At 37.9% G+C, this 19,137-nt stretch overlaps 1 protein-coding gene across 2 annotated transcripts in view; it reads right to left on the bottom strand.

The window, feature by feature from the left end:
* Positions 1 to 1,175: 1,175 nt before the first annotated feature.
* LOC131473936 (ryanodine receptor 2-like) overlaps positions 1,176 to 19,137 on the bottom strand; it is a 66,497-nt gene continuing 48,535 nt past the window's right edge. The window contains exons 80-104 of one of the 2 annotated variants that reach the window (XM_058651558.1): positions 19,026 to 19,125; positions 18,800 to 18,879; positions 18,237 to 18,313; positions 18,034 to 18,107; positions 17,643 to 17,723; positions 17,312 to 17,400; positions 16,662 to 16,790; positions 15,947 to 16,051; positions 15,760 to 15,841; positions 14,383 to 15,665; positions 13,989 to 14,062; positions 13,732 to 13,879; positions 13,514 to 13,600; positions 12,024 to 12,239; positions 11,734 to 11,864; positions 11,524 to 11,566; positions 9,834 to 9,970; positions 8,377 to 8,437; positions 7,872 to 8,018; positions 7,592 to 7,726; positions 6,522 to 6,678; positions 6,070 to 6,134; positions 3,718 to 3,818; positions 2,592 to 2,643; positions 1,176 to 1,639 (exon numbers count right to left, since the gene is read on the bottom strand). In XM_058651558.1, coding sequence (XP_058507541.1) covers positions 1,547 to 1,639; positions 2,592 to 2,643; positions 3,718 to 3,818; positions 6,070 to 6,134; positions 6,522 to 6,678; positions 7,592 to 7,726; positions 7,872 to 8,018; positions 8,377 to 8,437; positions 9,834 to 9,970; positions 11,524 to 11,566; positions 11,734 to 11,864; positions 12,024 to 12,239; positions 13,514 to 13,600; positions 13,732 to 13,879; positions 13,989 to 14,062; positions 14,383 to 15,665; positions 15,760 to 15,841; positions 15,947 to 16,051; positions 16,662 to 16,790; positions 17,312 to 17,400; positions 17,643 to 17,723; positions 18,034 to 18,107; positions 18,237 to 18,313; positions 18,800 to 18,879; positions 19,026 to 19,125 — 3,747 coding nt within the window. In that variant the 3' untranslated portion in view covers positions 1,176 to 1,546. Of the gene's footprint in view, positions 1,640 to 2,591; positions 2,644 to 3,717; positions 3,819 to 6,069; positions 6,135 to 6,521; positions 6,679 to 7,591; positions 7,727 to 7,871; positions 8,019 to 8,376; positions 8,438 to 9,833; positions 9,971 to 11,523; positions 11,567 to 11,733; positions 11,865 to 12,023; positions 12,240 to 13,513; positions 13,601 to 13,731; positions 13,880 to 13,988; positions 14,063 to 14,382; positions 15,666 to 15,759; positions 15,842 to 15,946; positions 16,052 to 16,661; positions 16,791 to 17,311; positions 17,401 to 17,642; positions 17,789 to 18,033; positions 18,108 to 18,236; positions 18,314 to 18,799; positions 18,880 to 19,025; positions 19,126 to 19,137 lie in introns of those variants that run through there. The other variant, XR_009242250.1, reaches the window with a different exon arrangement.

Raw genomic sequence — 19,137 nt, 5'->3', positions numbered from 1 at the left:
CAATCATTTAGAGTAATGAGAACAACTCATTCAATTCAACATCACTTCTGCCAAATTAAACTTATTACACCTACATCTTACACATACCTTTAAATATATATGAATTGACAAAATAATTTTCATTAACTTACACAGACAAATATCTGATGTCGAAATTGAAAACTGACCTTCTAGAGATCACTAATCAACCTACAGGAAACAGGCGGATCCTGACTAATCAATATTTTTCAAGCACTTGCAGACCTTGTTTCAAATCTTCCTCTTCAACATTAAATATTAATTACTAAAATGAGCAACAGCATAAGCTAGCTTAATTATTTATTAGGAAACTAAGACTCATAAGCCCCTCTTGCTACTTTGTCAGTGCAGAGTGGGGGGTGTGGTTTGCCCATAACTGATCCAACCGAGGACAGAAAACATGAGAAACGGCAAATAGACATGTGGACAAGAGCTAAACCTGCGTCAAACCACTGAGAAGAGTAGAGACAAAATCTGGCAAAAAATCTCACAGAAGCTATTATATTGTATATTCTACCAGGCCTCATTTAAATACAGCATTACCAACTACTTATGTTGATGTTGCCTCATAAAATAAGTAGGGTGAAATTAATACATATCAATAGTAGACTTAGTGAGCTCAATGTTCAACCTTTGCAAAATGAGAACAGTATCTGTTGGTGGCAAACCCACACTTGTCACACCGCTGTGCCCACTCAGTTTTAACACTTTAAATAAACCTGGCATGCTCCTTTAGTCAATAAGTAACCGTATACTCAGGGATTCTCCACAGACTTTCTCGGCCATCTGATACAGCGGCCAGTCATGTCGTTAAGATCGATGGTGTCCATGGCAATATTTTTCACCTGAGCAGTGGGATACCTGCTAGCGTGTAATACTAAAGTAGCTAATAACGAGAAGGGGGAAGAGATAAGGAGATGAGGAGCACACAAGGACAAGCAGAAAAAAACAGGAGGAGTATCCTGCAGAGATGAGCACAACAGACACAAAGACAGAGCCTGGAGAAACAGAGTAGAGGAGGGTAAAAAGAACAAATACCAGAGGGAGAGTGTTTATCTGGATGTCACACAGGCAAAAAGGATGGGAGGCTGTGTTTAGAAAGACAAATCATCTCATTCACAAAACATGAGCTTTACAGAGACACATCCAGCCGGCAAAGTGCCGTGGAACTGAATTAGGACCACCAGCTTGACTGCTTGAGATAATCATGTGTGCAGGCGTCATATTAATCCAAATACATTTGTTGCAGGCTGGAAAAAAACTGGAAACACAAAACAGCACATTCACTTTGGATATGAACATAAACAAGTGGCCCTCACTCTTCACTTTTGCAAATGATTTAATCAATGTAATTTAGAGAAAATTGTGCACACAAATAATACGTATCCTCGCCACAAGTGTGAAAATCAATGCAAGTGCAGGACACAAAATTCAAGGGATTTGGTGAATGCAAGGGTGTCAGTTAAGATGGCTCCTGCGTGATGACGTTATCTAGGGAGGCTTTAGATCGCTCATGTTTCTCTTCAGCCTATAGTTGATCCTCATATTGCTTACGGAAACAATCTCCCACAGGAAAGAATTCCCAGCAACGCTCCTGGTACATTTTCCACACATAGGATTCCTGGCAAAGTCAACAAAGTAGCAATTTATCTTTAACTCACTTATTCCTTGACGGAGCTGGAAGGTTAAAATAACAGTCTTGCCAGTTAACACAGAGAATTCATATTTTTAAGTTTCCTTTAAGGCTCGTCTGGCCTGAGGGAGAAGAAACATTTTCCAGATTTCACAGCGCAGCTCCCTCATTAAACTGCAAATATGAAAAACACCATGCTGACAGATTTAACACAGCACATTTGCAATGACTCTCAGGAACCAACACAATTTGATTTGGAAATGGCAACCAATTATCCAAAATGATTTAGAAAAAAAAAATGTAATATTTTCCTCCTTTTATAAACTCTGTTTAGTTGCATGCTGTGCCACAAAGGTGCATCAAAATGAGGCCGGATTTATTATTTTTACATTATACTGTGCTGGGCTGGGTAACAAAAAAACAACGGTTCTATTCTGGTGAACACAGATTTGCCCACAATATATAAATCATGGGGGAGCAAGTAGCAGCACGTAATAAAAACGTTAGATTTTCGCTGATTTAAAGCACTCTCCTCTTTTCTGTGTGCAACAGGTCATGTTAGATTAGATGGCAGGTGAATTAAAATACCTAAAATATGGAGCAGCCTCTTTAAATTTATAGTTTTAATGCAGGAGTGAAAAGAGTAACTGTGAGAGGTATCTTTAGCATGGATATTAGCAAAAAATGTCTGTGCCAAGGCTGATACGGCTTTTGAAGGACAATGTGAATGCAGAGACTGTCGTGGCTAAAAAGGTTACACTCCAGGATTGTCATTCCCAAATCAAAAGCTGTGACAAATAGGTCACCGCGACATGGGGGAACTGCTGTGGAGGGATTTATTCAGGAATGTGAGATTTGGCAAATTACAGTGAAATTGTTGCACACGTTGTTCCTACTCTGACTGGATCATGCAATAAAACAGGAGAGATAACTATTATACCTGCCCCGTGTGTTCAGTTTCGTCCTTGTTAATGAGGTACATCAGAAAAAATCTGTAAAAACAGAGAGGATGAATTCACGGAGCCACAAACCTAGGCAAAATACTTGGATTCAATACTGAGGGACAAACAGTCATGCAGCACTTAATTAAGTTGTTAATCATGTGGGATGGAATAGATTATTGTTTAATAAACATGATATTATGACATTATGCGCTTTATTTAATGCTTAAATTTTTTTTATAATCAACAATAATGAGGAATATTGTTTACTCTTTATCACTCATTTGATTAAAATAATGAACGATGAATGAGCCACCCAGCGAACCAGCAGGTAGCACCATAGAGAAATAAAATTCCAGTTCATCAGTGAGGGGATATGAATGCGTCTGCTGGGTTCCAAACTGTAATAAGCTATTGCCACTGGCAATTATTGACTTGGCAACGGTGCACAATAAATCACAATGTGCAGCAGCGTCATTAAAATAATGGTTTTTAACGGTCCACGTAAGCAGAAGAACTGTGTGTTTTGGATTATCTCGGCGAAACCAACAACTATTTTTATTATGTCTCCAGAACACAAGGTAGAACACAAGAGTTTGCATTTTTCTTCTTTTCGTCTTTGTATCGTATTTTGATATTTTCCATCAAAACCACCAACATTTCGGCTTTTCTGCTCAACTGTGAAGCTTTTTGTCATTACAAACCTCACAGTAATATCATTTTAAGAAAGTGAATATGAAAGAAAATGACATTTAGCAAATGTTAACATGGTTTCATGAACGAAAGCAAACCTTTAACTTATGACCCATGAATTGTAAGTCACATTATTACAGGTTCACTGAAATGAAGATGTTTGTTATATTTTAGATATGTATTGTTAAACAGCCAAATGGGTGAAAATGTTATTATTTTTAGTTATTTTTTGGTTATAGTTATCATTTCTTTCCCAAGCTTTAGTGATGGTGGAACATGCTTCACAGTATCTGTGAAAGGTAACACAAAGTGCCAGTTTGTTTTTCTGTTAGTTTTTTAACATAACAAGCTCTGATTTTTAGAATTTGCAAAATGCTTGGGTTGTTAAAAGGCAACATAAGGCATTAAAGTATTGAGAATAAATCCACTCACAGATAGTTGGCCAAGTTGTGCTCCTGCAGAGTGTGTGTCTCAAAGCCATGAGGGACCATATCAAAATATTCACTTCCAACTCCACATATAAAACATTTGGTCTGCAGGAGGAGAGACATAAGACACATAAGACATGTAATGATTCATGAAACAGGAGTACATAAACATTATTTTCCCCTGAGTATATCTGTAGAATTAAATAAAAAAATCCAACGCTCACGACCAGAGGCTTTTTTGTTTTCTTGTCCTGTGACTCGAAAGTGGTATTTAGTCTCCTCGCACAACCAATGTGACACCTTTTAATTTGGCTCTTTTCACAAAGACATTCAAAAGACGCCCACATAAGGCAAAAAGACTGCAAATAACAGCATCTTGATACCTCCAGAATCGCTTACTGCCAGGTTTTCATGAGACACAGAGGGACATGTTTGCCGAGAATGTGCATCAATTTTACAGCACTAAACAGACGATTTCACCAGTGTTTTTGTGCTTGTAAAGACACGGAGAGGAACCAACTCAGAAATGTGTTGTTTCTTTTGGATTCATGCAATATGTGTTTTATGCCATTGCTGTCAAAACGAGGTGTAAAAATTCTCTAGGCATTTTTTATGCATAAATAGCGGGAAAGATAAGGTTTTGACTAAATTAAAACCAAAATAGGTCAGAAAAATAGTACCAGAGGTCTCCATATATACTTTTATAACAAAATAGTTTGGATTAACAGGATGCAATCAGCTATGTGAGTACATTGTATGAACTCATAGTCTGTAAGGTTGGCTGACCAAGGGGCAGTTGTCTTTGGTGTTATTAAATGACAAAACTACTGATGAATGTAAGAACTGCATTGACTACACAGACTGGGGACAATCTCATTAGGATGCAGTTAAGCCACTCAAAGTTTTGCATTTCCAACATACTGTATGAGATGCTGCACAGATGAGCACGGGGTGTGATTGCTGTATACTGTAAATGTATTTAGAATTAATATTTAAAGCCACCATCTCTGTGTCTCGCAAACACACTTTAAAGCAGGCAATGTTATCCAAATAAACGACCTTATGGCATATGAGATTAAAGAAGCTGTCCCTTATTTGCATTCTATAATTCAAATGTATAATGTCCTAAAATGCTTCCTGTACCTATTAGCTATTCCTGTAGCTATTCAGTTATGTTTTGACTATTATTAGCGAGCAATACAGAAGGGATTTTAGGACATTATAAATTATGGTGTGAGGATAAACATAGCTGTGCTTTATTCCCAAACTGGATTTCAAATTTTAAATGTCCTGAAAAAATCCCTCTATTTTTTGATTTGAACTAACTATGCAAATAATAACAATAATATAATGGAGCTTCATACAGTAGTGTATTCTGTTTTCCCACATAATACATTTAATCTGTGGTTTGTTTGTCCTGACCTTTTTCCTCCTGCTGTGTGTAACAACATTTCTTAAATCATACCTGCTAATTGCCTGAGTGTAGTTGAGGAGTATATCAACAAGAAGGAATGAAAAGCCAGTATTTTTTATATATGTTGTGATATTGCTGGCCTGTTTCCTCAGTGGTTTGGCTTTTGATTGCCTGCCTGCTGCTCTAGCACCTTTGGACTTGTTTGCCTGTCGCTACGTGCCATGACTATCGTTTCTTGTGAGCTTGCCTGAACCACACAACCTTAGTCATCCTGCCAGCACAGTCAGATTTATCAGATTTATCTTCACACCTTTTGTAGACACTAAGGGATAAACTATGGAGTGTAGCTCCTTGATCAATAAACTCCACAGGCTTTAATTAAATCTGGTTCACCACCTCTAAACAATGCAATCTGTGGAAGTGTATTTAAGATGAAACGCTAGTCCATTTGCATTCTACTGCATCTAGCATTTATTAACTGTACTGCATCTAGCATTTATTTACTGTAGTGCCAAATAAACATATTTTGCAAACACCATAAGAGTCTTGTTTCCAAGGGCAACTGAAAAATCTACCAAATAATTAACAATATACATAATGTTTATTTATTTTAATATATTTTGCGTACATTAATTGCACTGACAAAATCATTTTAAAATTGGAAAAGATAAATTTTTTTCAGATTGAACTTGAAGAAATAACCACTAATTATCAAGCAGAAAGAATTACTGGTATCTCACAAAGACCAATGATACAATTGTTTCTTGAGATATGAGCGGGACATGCAGTGAAGGTGACAGCCAGTTTCTTTTTTCTTTAGTACTGGGCATGAGGCAATCAGATAGTTATCTAAATCTAACAAAAGCACAATATCTTTGGCACCAAACGCAATTAACTCAAACTGTTTGGACAGTATATGTGCGTGCATGAGTGAAGTCTTACCTCCATATCCTCCTTCACCTGTTCCTGTTGGTCACGGAGTTCCCCGAAGGCGTCGATTATCAAGCCTGAATGACGGGACACAATTATGTGAGTACAGGTGCATGTTTGGCTGTGTATGAAGTGTATGAACAGCATGAGTTGAACAGCTCCTTTTGTCCATTTTCTAGTAGAATATTTACAATTCATCAACGCAATGATGATATAAGTGTAGTTGTGTGTTAAAAAAAATCTTCTAACCTGTACATTAAAATCAGGGTTTCTCAATCCTGGTTTAGATGTTTTCTTGTTCCAACACACCTGATTCAAATGGTCAGATAACGGCCTGATAATGAGCCATTCATTTAAATCAGGTGTGTTGGAGCAGGGAAAGATCTCTTACATGCAGGGCAGTCAGTCCCCAGAACCAGGATTGAGGGAAACTGGATAAGATACAGGGTGTGTGTGAGATGCACCTTGAATGATGGCCAGAAGAATAATGATGACAAAGAAGAAAAAGGTGATGTCAAAGAAAATACGCTCCACTTCAAACTCATCTCCAGCGGGGTCATCGATCTCATCACCGATGCCTCCGCCCGCACGAACTCCCACATACATGTGGAACATGTAACACTGGAAGAGAGTTTTACACATATTTATTAATTTTATCACCACTTGAGGATGAAAGGAAAATGAATCAATACATCTCAGAGGGACATGAGTGATATATAAAGTATAAAACTACAAGTGAAGCAAAAAATAAATTATAAATACATTTTTATTCCTGTCTCTGTGTTGATTTCTATTGGGAGGCATTAAAAAGTTTCAAACAGGCCGTATTATTAAAAAAATTTACAGAATATTGGAAGAATTAATATTCTCCATCTCAGACATTATATCCCTCCAAGGGAGTTTATGTAAGACCATGACACCAGAAGAATTAACAAGTTTTCTAGCAGGGACTGTGCTGTACCTTGGATGATAGAAAAACATAAACCAAAAAATAAAATTGAAAGTGACTGCAAAAATTTCCATTTACATGGTTAAAGTTGCTTTGAATTAATATTTAATCATGTCACACCCTAGTTGTACTGTTTAAGTGCTACTTTATCGAGGTAAAACAATAACACAGTGAGTGTGACGAAGGATTTTAAATGTAATATATAGTATAGTTTTATTTAAATGATTCTACTGGATATTGTCCCGCTCATGTGAGTGGCAGTTACAGGTAAGTCCACATTAGAATAGAGCAGGTGGCAGGATTTTAATGTTGTGAATGAACAAAGAGCGGGAGGGTTGAAGGGCCTCTTCCTATCCACGCATCCATCACTTTATGGAAAAACAATGGAAGGACTGAAGAGCGAGGCTGTGCTCACTTCAACAACGAGGATCACTGCGGAAATCCTCCACGACCCGTCTCAATCAGAGCAGGTAGAAAATGAGGTGACTGGCTGTGTTTGTGTTAGAAAGATCAACATTGGAGAGATAGAGGGGTATGTGTGGACAAACAGGCTGTGTGTGTGTGTGTGTGAGCACTTCAACTCACAGTAAGCATGTCATTGCACTTCATGTCTTGAGTGTCTTTGTCGTCGCTTTTGTTGTAAAATTTCCTGAAGAAGTTGAAGGCCACAACAGTGTACAGATACACCACAACTGCCAACAGGCCGACAGTCAGGACCAACTGAAAGACAGGCAGATGGACTTTAACATGCGTCTTTGCCTTGGAAAGTAAATGGGAAATGGTAAGGTAAACACTGTATGCATGCAAACTGCACCTATTAAAGAGAGACTGCCTCAGCCCCAAACAAACACACACACGGACGCACCTGTTTCCCATTGTGCGTGACTGAGGAAAGGATGGTACGAAGCGTCTTGAAGCCCATGGCGATGTCCAACAGGTGAACAGCAAAGAAGAAGCTGTTATAATGACCCAGAACTGATATGGCCATGTACCAAGCCAAGTACAAGAAGGACTGTGAGCGCGCGCACACACACACACACACACACACACAAGCACATTAACACATTACAGAAAATATACAGTAGATAAGGAGACATATGTGTTTTCTAGATAAGGAACAATCACAGGATATTACCACTGTCACCTCTGCAGCACATGTGATCATATCAGCACAGAATTAGCACAGATAAACAAAGGATTAAACAAATTAGAAAATAAGTCATAAAACATCAGATGTCTTCCACACACAAATTATCAGTTGAAATTAATTGCAGGATACAACGCCCTATGTCACGGCTTTGTAAGAAAATGAGGTCACACAAAAATGATCTGCACAAAAGCCTTGATCTGTTAGACGCGACTAAACTTACGTGGTCAGTGAACACAACTCCAAGTTTCCAGATTTGATACTTCATGTCAATGGACGAAAATCTGGAAATAAGTAGAATAATCACAGACACATGATGGTAAGAACTGGGGAAATAAGGTCAATGTGCCCATGGCTAAAATCAGACCCTTGGTATAGTGTTGTTTCTAAAGAGGTCCGTCATTTCACTTAAGAATGTCCTGTTCTTTTTCAAGTACATCATGATGTTCTAGCACCTATTTTCCACCCATCTCATGTAACACACACACACACACACACACACACACAAAAACACAATATTAATGAAATGGTGATTTATAATTGTGTATGCCAATAACACACAATTGCCTGAAATGTTATTTCAAGGTAACAAGCGATTTCAACAATGTGTTGAAGCTCATCACTTAGGAGTTATCTCTGCAGTAAAATGCATTACAGAAAAGACAACTTTATCGACACAATGAAGCCGTGTGTTAGTTTATGCTGGACACAGATGTCACAGGCTTCAGCTGCACCAAACACAGCCATTCTCACACCAAAGGTGGTGCATTTAAGTAACACTCCTTCACTCATTTCTTGCTGCACCAATGCCGCCACCACACAGGCTCAATTGTTATCCAGTGTCTTGCTTGGGCTCGCTCTTGTCCTCCTTGTTTGTTTAGCATGCAGCTGGGCCAATCCAGACAACATCCACAGAGTGGAGCCAGCAGTGCCACACCCAACTGCATTTCCGTTTGTTGTAACGACTGGTTTAATTGTGATAAAGAGCGTTCCTGACTGAATACCAGGTAATCTGTATGTAAACATACTTGTGACTCTCCGGCAGATAAGGATTCTGCATATAATTGCAATTGGGGCTGTATATTGGTAAGAACACTCATATGCTGAAACAAGGGTGACAATACATTGAGATATATATATAGTATAATATCATGGTTAAATTAACAATATTACATGTTATATAAACAATTATACCATTTACTTTGTCTAGTGATATGAAAACAAGGAGTAGGGCCAAAAGCCTGCTGCCAACTAGTGGTTGGAGGCTTAATTCAACAGAAAACCACAGTTTATTTCCATATTGATACAGTGCTTCAAATATCACACAATCACACATCATCAGTCACACCATAAAATATTACAATATTGTAGTGTGTTGAACTTGGAAGGTGCTTTATCAGCAGCCAGATATTTTGTGTTTATTTTGACAGAATGATTCATTATTCATCACACAAACAAATCACACAAACTATTGCTGATTATCTGATTTTGTTCTTTGGTGTAATATACCCTTGTGTATGGAAAGCATAAACACATCCCATCCCTTTTAATAATCAATGGCCTCTGAAACTGCACAGACCTATTGTTTTGCAAAGATCAATGACAGAAATATAGCCACTTTCATGTGGATCCTTTTTCAGAATAGGAGTATCAAAAAGTGTGACTTCTTCGTCTACTCACAGTGTACCCCAGGCAGTCTCTCTCTTGAGCCACTTCCTTTCATTTCTCTCAGAGCTGAAGTCTAAAGCAGCCTGTTCCAATCCCAGGAGTTCACTGATTTTCTCACAGCCATAAAGCTTACCATACTTATCCATTATCTGACAGAAAAAAACACAGGTTTAAATAACAGTGACAGAAAACATTGTTTCATCAGTGTCATATTTCTTTGAAAGAAATATGAACAGGGACAACACAAGTTAAACAGCTAAATTCCTCTGCAGTCTATTGTGCTTGACAGTAAAGTACTTCTAACGCGGAGTGGTTGTGTAGCATATAACACTATGGAGTGTATATGTATGTACAGTGAGCCTTGAATATTTAATTAAATCATGAGACAGATGCAGAGTTTCTCCTTATGGTACAGTAAGAAATGTGTCACTGGATTTAATAAGCTAAATTAAAGGCCAACAAAGGTCTAATTTTATTGTAAATCCCATTTAATTATTACAAAGAGAGGCTCTTCAGCATTTGGTAAGTAATTTCCACTGCCTCCAAACTCCAAAGTAGATCAGTAGATGCACTTGATGGGATTATACCATTTCTTTTACTGCATGCTCTTATAATCAAGCAGTGTGGGGTAATAAATGCAACATGGCAGCATTGGATTTACTTTATATAGAAAAGTGGAACAATGGAAATATGACTAAACTTGGATTTATTCATGAGTAACCAATGCGTATCCTGCACTCAGCTCCTGAGTAAGCCTCAGGAAGCCACACGTGAAACGCGTTCTTTACTCATGAATAAAGTCTTGTCGCAGTCTGGTGGATTTTTGTTATTTTTTTGCTCGTTTCTGTGACCCACCAGCACCTGCTGTGTTTTTTTGGCGGTGCAGCGGAATCTGTCTCTTTTTTGTCACTTTATATAGACTTGGTCCCCGACACGCTTAAAATGCAGCATCACTAATGATTGCTGAATGCCAGTTCTAGCTATGTGGAGATACATTCGCAACTTGTGTTTTAATGTGTTAATGAAAATAAAAAGTGTTTTATTCAAAGTACAGAGGGCATGTTTGCTAAAAGTGTCTCTCTCTCATTTTGTCCATATTAAGTAAATGTAAAATCCTTTTACAATCAGGTGAATATGACCACAGGTACAATCTTAATTTTGTTGGAAACAGATGGTTTCCATTTACAAAGTTTCTGTTTTTTATGGATGAGGTTTTGAAACAAGGGCTATTTTTTTGTAATATTTGAAAGAGGAAGCTAATGCTGATGAGATTCTACTCTGATACACAAATCTGGGTATGCTCCACTGAAAACATCTGCACACTTCACGATTTTGATTACTTGTTCTCCTACATTTTAATTAAATGTGGTTGAAAATCCTCTAAGTCAATTTAAATATTCTCACCACAGAAAACAGTGAAACATTTCTTGAAAGAAAGAAGAGGAGCTAAAGACTCAGGCTCCCCTCATAAGACGAGAACAATCTGAACAAGGAAGCTGAAATTGTTGCACTGTCTCTGGAGACAGTAAAATCATTATTGTCACCTGACAGGGGAATAATTACACTTGCCATTAAACGCTTCATTAAATTTCAGATAGCTTCTTAATGTAGCGTCACAGAGTAAAATATGCATACAATTACATACAGTTCAGGCACAAGCACGGTTAGAATAGAATGTACAGTATACTGTTGAAGACCTTACCTTTCTTTTCACAAATTTATCCCAGTAATTACTTGGAAATGATCTGAAAAGATACAACCATATTACAATAAATGAATTAATGTGTTACTATGGAAAAGGTACCAGCAGCAAGTTCATAAATGTAATCTAGAATTTGACCTAGATTTTAAAATGTTTTCATTGGATATCACTTTGACGTCAGCCCAGTAAATTATGTGACTATGAACATACGGTGTATTGATGACCAGTCGGTCCCATTGCCCTTTGATATCCTCCTCGGGGGGCTGTCTTCTCACGTACAGTCCATCAAACTCCAGCCGTCGTGCCACTTCCTTCTCACGTTTGAAAATCACCAAAGGTACCTGTCATTCAAAACCACTGGGATAATCACCTGCCTCACATCCATGTTCCTCTCAAAATCAGATCTAGTTTCATGAGTCAAAGCTATTAAAGTAAATCAATATGTTATGAACAAAAAACAAAGTACAATTCAGTCATGATTATTCTTGAAGCCAATATACCTTTAGGCAGTAATAACCAATAATACAACAGAAGGAGATGATTGTGTGAGCGACAGCTAAGAAGCAGAGAGATGGCTCCATGTATCCACTGCTCTCCTCCAGCACAAAATAATCTCTGCCCTTTGTTTTGTATTCAGCAGCAGGGGGGTCCTCTCCTGAGCTGTAAACAACTGTGACCACTCCATCCTCTTCTTGTGATGCAGGTAACGATGTTACCTGAGAAGACAAAGTGACCTCTTCAAAGATGCAGCATACAATTAATGACAAATATAAATATAGAAACACTGTTCATTCGTGGGAGCAGCTGTGATTATACAGACTTGAGTCAGTGTAGTTAACGAAGAGATCGGAAGCAAAGCTAGAGGAGGAGGAGCTGAAGAAGCTGAAGGTTCGCAATGGGAGAGATGAGGGTGGACAGGAATGAGCACATGAGTGGGATAGTGAAGGTTGGAAAGGCTTGGTAACAAACTGAGGGATGCAATACTGAGGTAAAATACAGTGCTTAAAAAATGTATTAGACCAATGTAATGTATATTTTTTTATGTTTCTGTAATGGTTAGTGCACCACTATGTAGACGTGCTTCAACTAAAATTATATTTTTAATGATAAAATATAATCATTATTGTTGATTATAAAAAATAGTAAAGCACATTATTATTTCTTGATTAAGATGTCAAAGTTATAGTTATTTACTTTCATTCCTGAACAGAAACATTTGTTTTAGTGGTTGAATGTTATGATGTTATATGCCAAATAAATAATCAAATTTTTATGACAGGTGGTCCAATAAATTTGTTAAGCACTGTTTGTCGGAGGGGGACTCGTGACGATGGAGCTGCCAGAGATGAAAAGACAATTAAGGCAAAACAGAGGATATAAAACTGACAGCTGTGACAGAGAAAGATACAAAGGATTGGAAGAAAGGGTAGCAAGGGTCTACCAAAAGAAATTCAACCAATTTCCCAAACTACAGCATACAAAAATACCAACGATCTGATATTTTTTATACTGTAATTATTACTGTTCAATTCCATTCAAACCATTGTTAAATTAATGTAGATTGCTGATTAAACATTTCTCAGTATAGCTGTGTTTAAATCTTGTGTCACCCAGTGACATTACCACGCTGGTACACAGAAAGTGATTTGTTTTGTTGTAAGCCAAACAAAGGCAACAGCAATGTGCAAGCAGAGCAGAATGACTGCAAACACGTTGGTATATGACCGAAAACCAAAAAGGACTGCCCACAAAAAGGAAAGGTTCATTCTGCTGCTCAAAAACCTTGTTGTTCAGCACTTTGATGGGGGTAGACACTTGTCCCCAATACCAACAATAAAGAAAACACTTAAAGTTACGCACTGTGGCTTCAGTAAGTGTTTCTGCAAGGGGGAAAAGTTTACAGACCAAAAACTACAACTAAGAACTTTAAATTTAAACCACAGCACATTTAATGTAATTTAGAGTCTCTCTCTCAAAAGCACACTCTCACCTTGTAGAAGAGGAGGATGAAGTTGATTGCAAATGCCACAAAGAGAGCCAATAAACGCATGTTATAAAAATTCCTTGCAAAGTAGTTCTGAGAAAAGGAAAAAAAAACATGATGATATATATTCGTGTAGGCAAATATTCAGGTCAGGTTATCAAAGTTTGTGTTGATATTTGTGTGCTGCACAAGACCATGAGCATGTGTATGTTTTTGAATATTACCAGCAGGCTCAAGTTGCAAGTGTTTATCATCTCCCTAAGATCAGAATGATGGCTCTCTGCTTCCTTTGACTTATTAGAGGATCTCTTTACTCTCCATCCTGCCTCAACTTTCTCATTCCTGGTTGTCTTATCAGATTCATTCCCTCTGCTATGAGTTCAAACACAAACAGATTAAATTAAAAGTTGAAATAAAATCTGACCTGTGAATCTTCACATAGAGTAAAGTTAAATATTTTCAAACCAAGCAAGAGACTTACTTTGTGTTCTCCAGTTCAGAAATGTTCTCATCTTCTTGATTGTCCTCTGTGGCAGTGTGGGTCTTAAACTGCTTCTAATTCAAGCAAAATTTAAATGAAAAGTCAAAAAGGGGTCATTTGTGGTAATGCCACATTATTTCTATATTAATCATCATTTTATAGCTTTAAGTGGGAACCTAAAGAATGGTGAATTTAAAATAATCACTTATATTATCTCCTTATTACCACACTGTTATTTCATTAGAAATAAGATAGTCTTACCATAATTTACCCCCCTATTGCAAACTTACTAACAAACATATTATGTTTTTACGTTAAGTGTAAAGTGGTGCCATAAAATAGAACGCCAAAGAAAAAACATCATCTCATATAAACGATATAACTGAATTCATACCGTCCGCTGATGCTTTTGAGAAAAATCAGCAGAGACAGTTGGCCTGGAGCTTATGTTGAACAGGTCACTCAGACTGGCAGTGAGGTCTGATGTCATAAGTCTGTATTGACCTCTCTCCTTCTTCACTTTCAGGCCGAATATGTCTGATATTACATCCACCTCCCTCTGGGAGGTCACAGCTGCCACCTGCCCAATCTCCCTCAATTCTCCCTGGGAGGAGAAACAGGCCGAGTACTTTCTCAGCCGATTCACACCACTTGGCACATCCATGACCTCATCAAGAGTTGGCTCAAGGATACCGCCAAACAAGTCTGATATTCTCATGCCTTTGGCTCCTTCTATGAGACCACCATTGACAAAGACCAGATATAGAACATATGCGATGGTGCGAAATACAACACAAATGCACCGCACCTGAGCCATCAAAATTGATCTTACAAAGCAAAGAGTTGACAAAAGGATGTCCTTCAGAGTCATCCTCATTAACGACTTGAGGTTTTTCAAAGAAAAAAGACATGTCAGCAGCAGCCACCATTGAGAGATGAAACACATTCCCCTTTTTTCATTTTCATCTTCAACCATGATCTTTTCGTTTGCTTCTTTTCCAGCATACCTCTCTCCCACAGTGTCAGATATCTGCGCTGCAAGTTGCATCTCAAAGATGGTGTCCTCACAGAAATTGACAAACATCTCCATTTTCTCCTTCTCTCCACCCTCATTGATGACCTCAAAAATGAACTGCCTCTTAGACTCTTTCACCTGTGGCTTCTCCCACTGTGTGCGGTTGGATTCACTGATCTCAAAGTAGACGCGTTCAATTCGTTTCCCGCTGCCCAGGATCTCAATGCGTCCTAAGTAAGGCTGAAAATAAGTTAAGACGCACTCTGCTAGCTCCAAGAAAGTCCGCAGTCTTGAGTCGTTAGGCATGTGTTCGGATAAATTGGTGAGGAGAACAGCAATGCTGAAGCCGATGTCTTTGGCCGGCTCATGGAAGCGATCCACAAAGGCCTTGTAATCTACGATTTCACTTTTATCTGTGCATGAGAGGAGGAAATTGGTCTCAGTGAGGGAGAAACGCTTGCAGTTTTCCATGGCTTTCTGAAACTCCTTCCTGGATATCTGGCCCTTCTGATCAGGGTCGTACTCTCTGAAGTCATGTGAGGAGGTGAAGTCTGTAAGCTTGAGGAACATGTCAAAAAACCTGAGGATCATCTCAACATTGCCTGATGATTCCACCAGCATGTCCACCATCTGCTTTCCAATTGTCCCATTGACAACATTACCTGCAGAGAAGAGAGACAAGCAATAGAATAAAAGTGTATATTAATGATAACCCTTCATACAAATTGCAAAAAGAAGGATATTTAGAAACCATACCTTCCAACATTGAAAGCAAAAACACAACCATGTCCTTTTGTAAATCCATCAGCTCTTTCAGGAGCTCAATTTGCCTCGAATCCTGCATGTAACAAAAAGTATTGACAATAATTACATCATAGCTTATTATACCATCCATATCTGATCACACATTTTACATCTACATCAGGTCAGGATCAATCAATACCTGTGACAGCTTCATCTGCATGTGGGCAAAGACATGAAGGAATCCCACAACAGCATCCCACAGACGACTGTGAGCAAGACTCTGCTGGTTCCCAGTACATGGTCCCTGCATGAACACATGGATTATGTCAGCTGCTTCATTAAAAAAAAAAAAACAAGCATAGTGAGCCAGCACATAATTTTGTAATCAGCAACACAGTATGTACACATATTTGTACAGACAAATGTCTTCATGTTTAAAGCGACATACACTTTCTTGGTGTTTTTATGGACCACAAGGTCTGCTGGGGAAATCTCACACTAAATTGTCAAAAAGCATTGCAGTTCTTTGCAATGAAATCACTTTAATCTTAGTTAATGTGTGGAGGTTTGGGGAAATGCATATACAAGCTCATTGCAATCACAGCTTGGACTTTAGAAAAGAGGATTATCTATAACGTAGCAAATTAAAACAGCTCAGATAATGAACAAGGCAAGAAACCACCAACTATCAGAACATTTACAAAACATGTTCTTTGATAGAGAGGGGGAGATTTAATTAAAAAATATCATATTCAGACAACTATGAACAGGATGTGTATCACAATCTGTGGGGTGAATCTGTGGAACAATTTTGAGTGGAGCACAAATTCAGATTTTCTCTTTTTTCTTTTTTTTTTTAAATAAATTCAATCAATCAATCAAAACTGAAAGTAATGTAATGAAAGCTGTCTGACCTGTATGTACTCAGTAAGTGTGTTGAAGACCTGTTTGGATACTTTAATGGCCTTGGAAAAGTTGTGCTGGCCATGTTCATCAATCACATCTTTGCCCGAGTAGTACCAGTAGAAGTCACTGATAGATTCCTGAAAGAAAATGCTCATTAGCTACAACATGTTCACACAATAAAGGCTTGAATCTTGGTCTCAGAAATAATTCAGTCTTCACTTTGATTCATACACCGTCACAGAACACTTTGTTGTGTAGAACTAGAGAAATGGAAAGGGAAAGCACTGACAATATTGTTTTTGTGTCTCCATGTAAACGTTTCATCATCAACTGTCAGAATCTGTCTCTTCATTATTTCAACCAACACCTGACCATCTCCGTTTTATTGCACTCTCATTTTACATTCAAGATCTATTCCCCCTCAATCACATCAACAACTTCATCAGTTTTACTGATTATCAATAGAAAAATGAGTAACATGAACACATTTCTGCTGTCTATAAATTATATTATGATTCAAATAAACAGGCTGACTGTTTATGAATTAAAAAATGTGTGAATCTAAGTTTTGTCAAGCAACAATCATCTTAAGTGTCAAACAATGCAGAATAAATCAGGTTGGAGCATTAGAAAGGAAATTCTGTCACTGTAGTCTCACCTGCACTCTCAGTAAATAGTCCACAGTCGAAATAATGATGTTCACAGTGGTGTTGTTGCCAGATTGTGTTCTCAAGTAATTCTGGAAATCTAAAGAATGAATACATTTACAAATATGCTGAATGTGACACTGAAAGAAATGTATATTGTATTATATCGTGTATGAAAAACTGAATTGTTGTCATTAGTTTAAAGTGCAATTGAAGTGGGGGGAAAAATAAAGCCAGCTTTAGGTATCTGATACAACATCTGTCCTTTATTCCATAGTAATTAATAAATTCCATGTGAACATTGTGACAATGTGCACGTGGGAACCACAGAGGGCAAATAACCTGAGTTGTGTCCTTCGCAGAGCAGCTGTAGAAAGCGAAATAGGTCACAGGTTATCTCTTTGTCAGGCATCACCTTGTCTCCTGGGAGAAAGATTTGCATAAAGGGGCAAGAAATAAAAGGATGCAGAGCAAGGAATGGAATATAACTGTAGAGAAGGTAAGAAAGAATGAATGACAGCGAGAGTGAGAGAGAAATTGGGTCACAATGGAGTGAGGGGCGACAGCTGTTGATAATATTCAACACTATGAAAGACTGAGGGACAAAAAAAATAGGAATTTAGAGTGTGAATTTAGACACTATACAACACAAGGGATCTCACAGCTTGCTCTCCGGCTACGACATGGCTTTACAGAAAATGAATGTTTCATTATTTCTATATGAATACAATACCTGAGTGCTCGTCCATGGCCATGCCTAATCCTTCTGCTTTGTTCTGCCTCTCAAATGCATTTAGATCCAGAACACTAGATAAAAAAAAAAGAACATAAAACACAGACACACACTCGGGTTAAGTAAACTTCTCACTTTTGTCAATCAATCGGTATCTATGGTCTGCAAGCCTTTGTGGCGTTGATTTTCCTTCATTCACTCACCTACATGACCGCATGAGTCCTGCCATGCTCTGAAAAAAGCCAACGTCTCTCTTCTGTCCGAGATAATCCAGCATTTTCTGTCAAACAAAAGCATCAAAGAGGGGCTCTGTCAAACGGAGGCAGATCTCTTCTCAAGGAAAGATTTGAGATTAGCTTCATTTTTTCCTTACTGTGAGCTTTGCTGAGGCATCTGTGAGTTAATGCACTGTGTTCATAAGACACTGGATTTGAAAGCAATTCATGTGGAATAAGGAAAAACTGATCATGCTGAGGATATAACTCCTCATTTAGTCAAAAATATTATTATGGGAACTGGTGGAATCTAAAATGATTAAGTAGATTCTAAGTAATGGGTCTACTTATTCATTTAATATTAATAATGTTCAAATTAGTAGCCACATCTTTCATAGATTTTCATCAAAAATTTTTTTTACATATAATTTATTGTCATGTTCATTTGTTTAAATAGTTCCACGTCAATCATGTTATTCTTTCTTTGGTTTCTCTCAAGTTATCTTGAGTTTCCTGATATCATCCCTTGAATGGCCAATGCAGTATTGTACCTGTTGAACTGTGGGATTTCCTCCATTGAGAAGAGCAATGCCCAGCTTCAGTGTAGGAGCAATCGTGGCCCCCATGGCTCCTGACGGGATTTTAAAATAATCACAATCATCATAATCAATAGTAAGCACACATTATGGTGGAAGGGTAGCAGAAATAAATAATAACTTAAACTAAAATAAAATAAGCAACAGCCTGGACATTTAATCCAGCTGTGAACTTTCCTACCTTTGCTGGCACTGATAGTTTGAAGGACCATCTCAGAAGCTCCATGTAGATGCAACCTGGCCTGCTGGTACAGCAACTTCTGCTTCTCCATTTCTTTCACCTAAACCACAGA

Source organism: Solea solea, chromosome 15 (genome assembly GCF_958295425.1).
Source record: "Solea solea chromosome 15, fSolSol10.1, whole genome shotgun sequence".
Classification (NCBI taxonomy): Eukaryota; Metazoa; Chordata; class Actinopteri; order Pleuronectiformes; family Soleidae; genus Solea; species Solea solea.
Note: the sequence above shows the minus strand (reverse complement) of the source record. Positions and strands in the feature narration are given on the sequence as shown.